The 9,896-nt window shown below is 38.4% G+C and overlaps 1 protein-coding gene across 1 annotated transcript; it reads right to left on the bottom strand.

Moving 5' to 3' along the window:
• Positions 1-2,210: 2,210 nt before the first annotated feature.
• LOC131314223 (putative protease Do-like 14) lies at positions 2,211-9,026 on the bottom strand. Its single transcript, XM_058342734.1, has 11 exons — positions 8,978-9,026; positions 8,689-8,771; positions 8,460-8,597; positions 7,767-7,951; positions 7,370-7,674; positions 7,064-7,124; positions 6,303-6,433; positions 5,558-5,678; positions 3,550-3,642; positions 2,771-2,895; positions 2,211-2,491 (listed from the first exon to the last, which is right to left on the bottom strand). Exons 2-11 carry the CDS (start codon positions 8,765-8,767, stop codon positions 2,443-2,445), a joined length of 1,287 nt encoding a protein of 428 aa, XP_058198717.1. The 5' UTR covers positions 8,768-8,771; positions 8,978-9,026; the 3' UTR covers positions 2,211-2,442.
• Between the last annotated feature and the right edge of the window lie 870 nt (positions 9,027-9,896).

The following is a 9,896-nucleotide window of genomic DNA, read 5'->3' as shown; positions in this document are numbered from 1 at the left end:
ACTAATCTGCCGAACCTGCCAACCCCTGTAACAGTGGACGAAGCTCTCCTTTTATAGGAAAATGGGCTTCATCACTGTAGCTAAAAAATGGCGTGCACCATTCCATAGTGGCGCACACCAATCATCAAAATCGTCATCGTGTTGTGTGTGATTGTCCACGACAAGACATGCCTTGTCATTTGAGACGTACTTTTCTCAAAATTTCTAGACTAGCGCGCGCCTCATCCATTTGTGGCACGCGTGACAACCATTTGGCATACATCGACTTTTGGGGAGTATCCTGGTTTCTGGCCAAGACTGAACTCAAACACTAAGACACTGTGCATTCGTTTCCGTCGAGTTCCAAAGGGGTTCACAATCGATTCAATTGCTCTTATTTTTGTCATTGGGGGTAGCATCCTTGGGATTAACCTGGGGGGTTCCAAGTGGGGTGTCTACAGCCACTCAATCATTAAACGACGGTTCTATCATTTGAACACATGCGAAACAACCGTCTTTTTCTTTTCCCACGTACGGCTCGGCCGTATCATAAAAATTGCAAGCCAATTACAATACCACAGACGTGTTATAAAACACCTGGTCGTCTCTTGGTTTCCACGGCCGTGTGATTGGTGCGTGCCCTCAAAATCCTGTATATCCTTCCATTTTAGCCACGTCCTATACAAATCCACACAATCTATTTGGCTATTCCCTTAGGTATGATACCCAGACTTCTGAATTATTATACTTTTATCGACGTATTAGCCCTACGCTTTGGGTTCCTATATCGGGCATTAAGCAAAAATCCCTTGGCATCCCACCATAATTGGAAAGCAAGTTCCAGAATCAAAACTCCTCGACAACAAGGCATCAGCTGGCATACCATCGACGTTACCTGCGAAGTGAACATTGTTTCTGGACTGTGACTAAAACATCCTTCTCCATAAAAAACAAAGAAGAATAATCAATGATCCCGCACTACAAAAACATAAAAACAAAACAAAGAAAACGGTATACAAGAATGGATCTCCTATCTAATTCTATTTGAATAGAACACTCCCCATGAAATGGTAACTATACCAACAAAGTTATGATCCCAAACACTCAAAATTGATAAATACATAATCCAAAATTCAATAATAAACCTCCCAAACGCCCTCCAATTATCAAACACAGTATTTGGCTTGCTTTTGTAAAGTACCTTTTTTGCATAGAAATCACCTCTTACCACAAGCTATCACACAATCTTGTAAACACCCCCACCCCCCTATCGAACTCTTATAACCCACAAGTAGTTTGATCCTAATTGATTACCAGGGGCGTGGTTGCCCCTTTTAGCCACGCTCCACCTCTCCTATAAAATAGGGGAGGCTCTCTCCTTCACATAGACACAAAAATTCTCCCAAGAACCCTCTCTTTGGTCCTCCCGACTCCCTCCACACCAGTACTCCTTCATACTTAGAAAGGCCGAAGTACATCCTCAAGCTTTGCCGAGTGGAACTCGAGCTTCAACACTTGCCAACTAGCTGAGGGCACAAGGTGGGAATGGCCTCACAATCCCACGGATTGCATTACTATTATCCTTACTGTTGGGTCCGGAGTGCCCGCATGGATTTGTTTTTATAATGCCACTCCCTGCAACCGTTCTAAAAACAGACTTGCGTTGCGTTGTTGAATGCCATAAAAGACTTAATTGAAGCCCTCCTCCTAACACCAATTGATTTTAGGAAAGATGGTAGAAAAGCGGTCTGACACTTTGTATCCTTAGATAGAGTGAAATCTCATGCTCCCTGTAAACAAGATTTCATTATCCAACAACAGTGAAAATAGGGGCATATGGTTGTTTCTCATTTCTGCATTTCTCTGTTGTCAAAGAAACTGAACTTACTGATTGAAGCCCGAGCTCGCCCCAGGAACAGTAAAGATGACAAGGAGGGATGGAAGAAAACACACCAAACCCAACACCAACACCCAAGGGCGCCACGACCTGGTGTTCCTGAGTCGTAAACGCTCTTTAGCTTCCAGCTTGCTATTTTTTTTTTTTTTACTGTAATCAAATTACAAAAACTACACCACATAATGACATCGACACCAGTGATCGTAATATTCTCCCATAAAAAGGTGCAACCTTTATAATGATTTTCCAGGGGAACAAGATAGATTTCTCCTTTGAAAATGGGTATGAAAGAAACCACCTTTCCGCTTTGGACAAGAGTTTTAAGTAAACCAAATTTTCAGAAACTAGTTACTCAATTACTCCAATTGAAAAAGCATTCCTGTACATACATAGCAAGGGGGAAATAAATAAGTAAATTACATGGGATTGTAGCAATAAACCAGGAAATTACATAAGATGGTAGCAATAAATACTGCCCATAGTTGATGCCCACTTCCAACAGTTCGAAGGATTTATGTCCTGTAATTTCCAGTCTAACAAAACACCGCTCCACAAAAGCAACTGTATTACCTAACTCTTTTAACGTGTACCTTGCACATTGTGGGGAGGGGCCATCTGAGAAGGCAACACAAATACAAAAAAAAAATTAAAAATAAAAATCAGACTGAAGCATATTATTTAACCACCTCAGGGAAGATATTTCCAAAAAACTAAATAGAAAGGAAATCTCAGTTAATGAATTGGTGGAATTCATCCCAGAAATAGAGAGGTCGGAAATCAAAAGAACATCGTTCAAAAGTTGACAGTAGTAAAGATCCCATGAATTTACATCCATTTTGAAGATGATATACGCGTACATGCAGAAATTAACCAAGATACTTTCAAGACATTTACCTATTAATTTTATTCGAGCTAGTCTCGCCAAGCTTCAGAGTCAGATTCAAACGATCGCCGGTTCTAGATCTTAACACCACCACCTCCACAGATTCCCCACACTTGCCCAAGGAAATTCCATAGAACTGAAACAACAGGAAATGGATTGAACAAAAATAAAACGTAGCGAAAGTCGAAAATGATAAACTGTAACGGGAATATAAAACGGTCTATTGGCCGAAAGAAATACAGTCTCGTAACGGCCCCCAAATTAACGGCTTGGACCAGGACCTCAAAATCGTCAGGCCAGGTACCCATATAGATAGCTTCTACTGTGCAACTATTCACAGGCAAGCACCCAATACGGAGTCCAAAATCCAAACTCAAACTCAAGCAGTTTTAGGCTAGATAAGAGATGTCTGAATTCATTCTCGCTCTATTCATGGGATTGATCTGTCCCCAAAAAAATCAGTTTACACTTTTCAAGCTGAGCTCAAGGGGCTCTCAAAATTTCCAGAGCCAAGCTCGAACACTGTTAAGAATTGCCGAGCTGAGCTTGAATATAATACAACTCGCTTGGGAGACTGCATGACAGTAATGGAAACCAGGCACAAACTTAGTTAACGTGACAATTGTTTAGGAAGATTCCGTATAAACTTACTTCGGAGTTGGGAGACGTCTCAAAAAGAGTTTGTAAGTATTAAGTAACACTACATTTCGATAAATTCAACTATTACAAACGATCATGCTAAGGAAGCACACACCGACTTCCAGTTAACAAGATGACAAAAGTGATATACCTCCAATACACTCCGGACAAAGTTGCCAGCACATTGAACAATAACATCACCACTCAGTATTCCAGCACATTCAGCAAGGGACCCTTTTATAACCTGTTTGATGTTGGGAAGATTATGCAGTGAAGTATGCGATTCTAAGAATATCTCAGTTACACTGATGTATTACATTATTACATCAAATCCACACACACATGGCAATCATACTCATCTTCACAAATTTATTCAAGATATTTGTTTTATCCAACAATCAACCGCTCAAAAACCAAGAATGACACCTTTAACGCAAGATCTAAAGGTCTAAATTTCAATACACTGAAGAATCATTTATAAGAAAGAATAATTTATGAAGAAATGCCAATGTCCAGGAAAGTTGGTGAGCTATCCAACCAAAGAAATCGCAACAGAATATCAGAGTAGAAAAGAAACAACATAAAAATAGATAACAAACTACCCACAAATTAAGTATTACGAAAGAAAGGAAGATCAAGCAACTTAGTGTCAGAAATCCCTTTAAAGATGAGTCAGCAATACCAAACACATAAGTTAGGGTTTATCCATAAATGGTCCATCCTTTACAAGTAATTCTAAAGAAACTTAAGTAATTCTCTTATTTAGACATTTGATAAGGGGACAAAATAAAAACTGGAAATTTTACACAGCTACTTCCGATTCCTGATCTGGAACATTACAAGTTAGAACTTTAAAGACCTTGGGCAACCTTTTTGAATCACCAAGAGCTTATATTTTACTAAGCAAGCATGTACTCATAATATCATGAGAAGTTTAGATGAGCAAGATCAAGATTTTATGTCTTGGTTTATACTCTATCATCTTCAAACCAATTTCTACTAGATGTCATTCGCATGTTTTAGTTTCTACTAATCTGCTCATATTAGCATGGTACTTTCTATCACTTAATTGAGCATACTAGAACAAAAATAGAGCTGAAACGAACCATCAAAGTTCTGAGGAAGGATATAGAGGTCATGGTAATAGGCTGCTCGTGGTCCAGACCAGATCGGATTCCTAGGAATCCGAGGACCGAACTGGCTTTTAGAAAATGCAATCCGTGTCCAGACCAAAAGACACCAAAAGTCCTACGGTCCAGTTCCAATCCAATCCGTGAGTCGCGATCGGTTGCAATTTTATCCACCGATTACATTACATAAAAAAGAAGAAGAAGCAACTAGCAAGGAAAAAAATAAATACATGAATGAAGGTCCAGTTTCCAAATACCAGTTTGACAGCTTCCAAATACTTAAACTTAAAGCATGCATTACATGAAACACCAGTTTAGAGATTCAACTGGTCAAGTTTCAAGATTCAAGGTCAGTACATTAAACACGAAAGTAGGAGAAGCTGGTTTCTACTTTCTAGGTAAAAATAGCTATAGTAGTAGGTAAAAAATATAAAATTATTTAATTGTACCTAATAAATATCCAACAGTCCGGTTCTGTTAATCCACGGTGTCATAATGAAAATCCGTGGACTGAACTGCGAGTCACGGTTTTCTAATTCTTGAATCCATGTCCGGACCATTACATTAATCCACAGTTGCAATCCAAACGGACAGATCAGTTCAGATCGGTCCGGTTCCACGGTTCACCGATTTTTTTGAGCAGCAAAGACTCTCTAAATTTAGTTAGTTGTTTACATGCTATTTCTTTTTGTTTTATTCCTCGTAGTTGTAATGGGGCGGCTCATGAAATAGCCAGATACGACCTTTCTATTGAGCATCCAACAGGGAGATTTTCCTAGCTGGGTTCAACGGATTGCGTCTCGGAACCTTTCATCGAATTAGTAATGCAATAATATCTAGTGATTGACAAAAAAATTGTTCATGGCTAGCAGTAATAGATTTTGCAGTCATCCTGACACCACCAACCTCAATATTCTACTTATGCAGTCAAATCTCAAAGTTTTTTTAGTCATATTCGAACATCCAAACAGAAGATATTGTTACAACAACTCACGATCCATCTAAAATCATGCATAGCAGATAACATACCTTTTCAACAAAGACACCGTTGGAGTCATTCGGAAACTTCAAGTTAATTCTATCCAAGTTGCGTAAACTTGCGGCATAAAGATTAGTCATTTCCATTCCAAGCAGAGGTCGAGAGAATCTCCTTTTGCAATGACAAAACCCATTAGACTACCCAAGTGACAAAGACAGCTTAAACATTCTTTTGGTTAAAACCTTTTTCAGGCAATTCACAGAAGATCAAGCAACCTTCCATGTGGGGGTTGCAGAATTTTTTTTTTCAAACGGCTAAAAACTGAAATTTATTAATCAAATGTAATGGATACAAAGATTAAAAGGAGCGGGAGCATGACAAAAAAAGTCACTCGAGTGACGAGCACCAAGAGGCACGTGGGGGTTGCAGATAATGGAGAATGTCTAGCAACAAGTATAATGCAAGTACGGTGTGGAAAACAACACACTGCCTCAAAAGACAATGATAGCCTAGTTCACCTCCACTGAGATAGAATGTGATAGGGACGCAAAGAGTTAAATAAAGCGAGTATTACTATCCACTGTCCACAGGGAGGAAACAAAGGAAAGGCGAAGTGTTTGTCACATAGAACCGCCTTCCCCTTTATGCTTATTGTCTAACTAAACACGACGAAGGAAAGGTAACCATTCCATTTCCTTTGCCTAACCAAACAAGAGGAATGATGCATTCCTCCCTCTTTCCCCCAATCCTAAGAAAAACACTAATTGAAATGATATACAAAGATCTGGAACATACCCGTATTTCTTGAAGTGCTCCAAGCATTTGGAAGCTATGTTGATAGGAAGAAAAGGAGTACATAGCTTGTCATAGAAATTGACTCCAATGACTTCTCCATGACGATTTATAAGGGGTCCCCCAATACCGCACTAGCAAAAGAATAATCTATCAGCGCTTGCAATATACATTTCAGTTAACTTTCTCTAATAATACTGAAAGCACATCGCCTTAACTAACGGAAATACACAGACATACGTCAATTGTTTCTGAAACGTACAAGGCCAGAACTCATTCCACCATTTATCTACATTCTACCACACAAGTCTTGGTAACTGTAGACTACATCAAACATACATATCAAGATAAAGATGCATTAACAACTACACTAGAATATTTCAGAAATGTTCGCCCATATTCATCACAATAATGTAAATATAGACCAATCGGGTGGGTTTTGCAAGAAAAAATGTCACATCTTTCCTATAATCCTGATGGAGTTTTCCATGAAATAGCAATTCCGCCCCCGACCTGACTAGCCCCAAATCATGTTCTAGATGGGTGGGGCAGGTTTCTTACTTTTTGAGCCCCATTGGCATATTTTTTACTCGTCCTATATTCTGCAAGAATAGTAGGATTTTCTTAAGGTTTTGCAATTACTTTTGAAACCAAAAAAGGTAATTTAATTCAGCAATGATCTAAAACCAAGAACCAATGTAGAGAGAGAGAGAGAGAGAGAGAGAGAGAGAGAGAGAGAGAGAGAGAGAGAGAGAGGTGACTACTTTTGAAATTTTGCAGTTTCCACGGAAAAGCTCTTTACAGTCGAAGTCACAGCAGTCAATACTATACACAGAGGAAAAAGAGAAAATGTTAGTAATCGACAAGTCACTTACACAACTCATACAATGAGCAAGTTAGTGCATCTTTTATGTGCTCCGTTTAACACAAAATGATGCAATAATACAACTCATGCAAAGAGGTTCCTACATCTCTACACTCTAAATCTTGGAAAACCGTCCATAGACTAAGATAAATTACCCTCTTCCAACAAGAAAATTGCTACATGTAAAGTAGTTTTTCTGTGTTACCTGAATCTACCAGGAGCAGCCATAATCTCATTGGGAGGCTGAAAGTAGCGGCCGACGGCAACCACCATGTCTCCAGGACAAAGCTTGAAGAAATCTGAATGAGGATGAAGCTGAAAACTGTTTGAACCCAACTCTTTGTCCTGGATTCCACTTGGATCTACACACATGGTATCATCTAGAAGCCTCAGAGTAGCGGTCGCCAGCGGTGCATCAGATTTAATCTTAATCCAAGCAATGTTGTAATGCCAGTCGTACACCAACACTTGGCCCTCACATAGTGTACCATCTCGTAGAAGCACATTAACCTGCAATAACAATGTCATTTTGTACTTTAGTTCATCGAAAAATATTGAACTAGGGTCAAATATAAAAACAAGGAAAAAGAAACGATAACCACCTTGATATCATCAGGTATGGCATCTGATTCAGCAGAAGTCCTAAGTAGACTAGCAGAAGTTAAGATGGTACCAAAGTATGTACCATTAACCTCTTCAGACTCGGCGATAGTCCCAGAACCCATAAATAGTGGCTTCTCACCTAGATAACGAAATAAACAGAATTTTTTTCCCGGGAAAGCACAATCTTATTTAACCAAAAAAACAAACAAACATATCTTTACAAAGGGTAAGAAACAAGCAAAACACATAGACAAGCAGAATGGCTATTGCTCGAAAAAGGAAGACTCAAAACGTGAAAACTAATTCAGAACCAAGAAAAAAAAACCTAACACCAGATTGCCATATATTAGCAGATCAGACCTTATAGTTCAAGAAGACCCATTTAAACAGAATCTACCATGGGGTTGGCCTATTGGTTGTGACACTCCCCACCAAGTAAAATGTCTAGGTTCGAGTCTTATCGGCTATCGCTGAGAATTGCAGCACCCCTTCCCTTATGCCCCTCCTAACGATTGACAAAAAAGATACATACACAAAACCCAAATGCCCAACAGATGATTGACATCATAAGCTTTCATATGCATTAATTATGACAGCCAGCCACCAAAATATTCATTCTCCAAGTCATAATCAACAGATAATTAAGAAAATAATTGCTGAACAAATTGTACTAAAATCCCAACAATTCTTACCAGTAAGGGATACAAGGCTGACAACGAACGGAGACACTTTCAAAGCAAGTTTTTTGATATCCAAATCTAAGTCTATGTTAGACTCTGTATGAGTATCAAACTTCTCTGCGAACGAGTGAAGACCAATTCGGTACGGACCTGTTCATAACATAATTAAGAACACCGAATGTAACCAACAATAGAAATTAGTAAAAGGGGGGAAAAAATTGCAAGGAATTTGCTTAGTTACCCCATGATTCAGAGCGTCCTCGTTTCCATGGACTCAATCTTGCCATTATTTGATCCGGATCACGACAATCAAGCTCCATAATACTAGGACCAAATAAAAGACGGTAATATTTAACTTAAACAACGAGCCTATTTCAGCTAAATAAAGGTTGGAACTATCATTGTATTCACATGACATAAATGTTTCAAACATGGACAGCAGCAGTAGCAGGAATGGTGCTGACACTACATATTATATATCTGCAGAGAGAGAGAGAGAGAGAGAGAGAGAGAGAGAGAGAGAGAGACACCTAGGAAGGAACTCGAGCAAATTGGCGGGGACACGGCGCGCAAGCGGCGGAGACTAGAAGTATCAGAAAGGGGAAGGGGAAGGGAAAGGGAAAGGGGAAGAGTATGTACGGAAAACAAGCCGAATCGCTCTATTATCGTAAACCTATTTTTCTTTATTTTTTGTGTTTTGTTTACCACTCTCTCTATTCCTTATTTAGAGTTCAATATTTCATTTTAGGCTGTCCTTTAATAAGTGTCTATTTTATAAAGTTGATGGGTAAAAGTTGGTGCATTATTTATTTTATCCCTAAAAGTATATTCTATTTTGAAAAGTAAGTGAGTAAAAGTGTAATGATGATGGTAAGTAGGGAAAATGGAGAAAAAAATTGATGTGAAAGGTATAATGATATGTCTTTTTAATAAGTTGGAGTTACGAAGCAGGATACTTAAAAAATGACGGAGAGAGTAGTATTTTTTTCCTCCGTCATTTTTTTTGTTAAATTCGAGTGACATTTTTTGAATTAATTATCCGTCTTGACGAGAGGAGTTCAAATAATATGAGATTATGACAAAATACAAAAAAAAAATTAGTAAAGGCGAAAAAAGTATCAAACAACTGTCTTATTTGTCTAAAATTTCGTTTTATTTGAATTTTTTCAACATTGGTCCATATTTTTATACTTTTTTGATTCATCTCGTCAAGACGAATGATTAACCCCAAAAATTACAACGAAAAACTAAACAAAAATTTATAATAAATAAAATATATCGAAATAAATTTTAGACTTATAGAACGTTGTATAGCGTTCATTAAGTAGCGTTTATTAAGATATTAAACGACCTCGAACCGAGCTGAAGCTTAATGAAATTTTGTGGGGCTGAGCTTGCTTAGATTTGACTCGAATTCGAACTTATTCACGAGTCTTAATGAGTCATAAA

This window comes from Rhododendron vialii, chromosome 2a (genome assembly GCF_030253575.1).
Source record: "Rhododendron vialii isolate Sample 1 chromosome 2a, ASM3025357v1".
Lineage (NCBI taxonomy): Eukaryota > Viridiplantae > Streptophyta > Magnoliopsida > Ericales > Ericaceae > Rhododendron > Rhododendron vialii.
Note: the sequence above shows the minus strand (reverse complement) of the source record. Positions and strands in the feature narration are given on the sequence as shown.

Excerpts from the sequence above, each read along its gene's own strand:
- LOC131314223 (XM_058342734.1), bottom strand. The coding sequence starts at position 8,767 with ATGGAGCTTGATTGTCGTGATCCGGATCAAATAATGGCAAGATTGAGT. Across the intron at positions 8,598-8,688 it reads AGGACGCTCTGAATCATGGG|GTCCGTACCGAATTGGTCTT; the intron begins GTAACTAAGCAA and ends TGTTATGAACAG. Across the intron at positions 7,125-7,369 it reads GCTGCTCCTGGTAGATTCAG|TATTGACTGCTGTGACTTCG; the intron begins GTAACACAGAAA and ends CTCTGTGTATAG.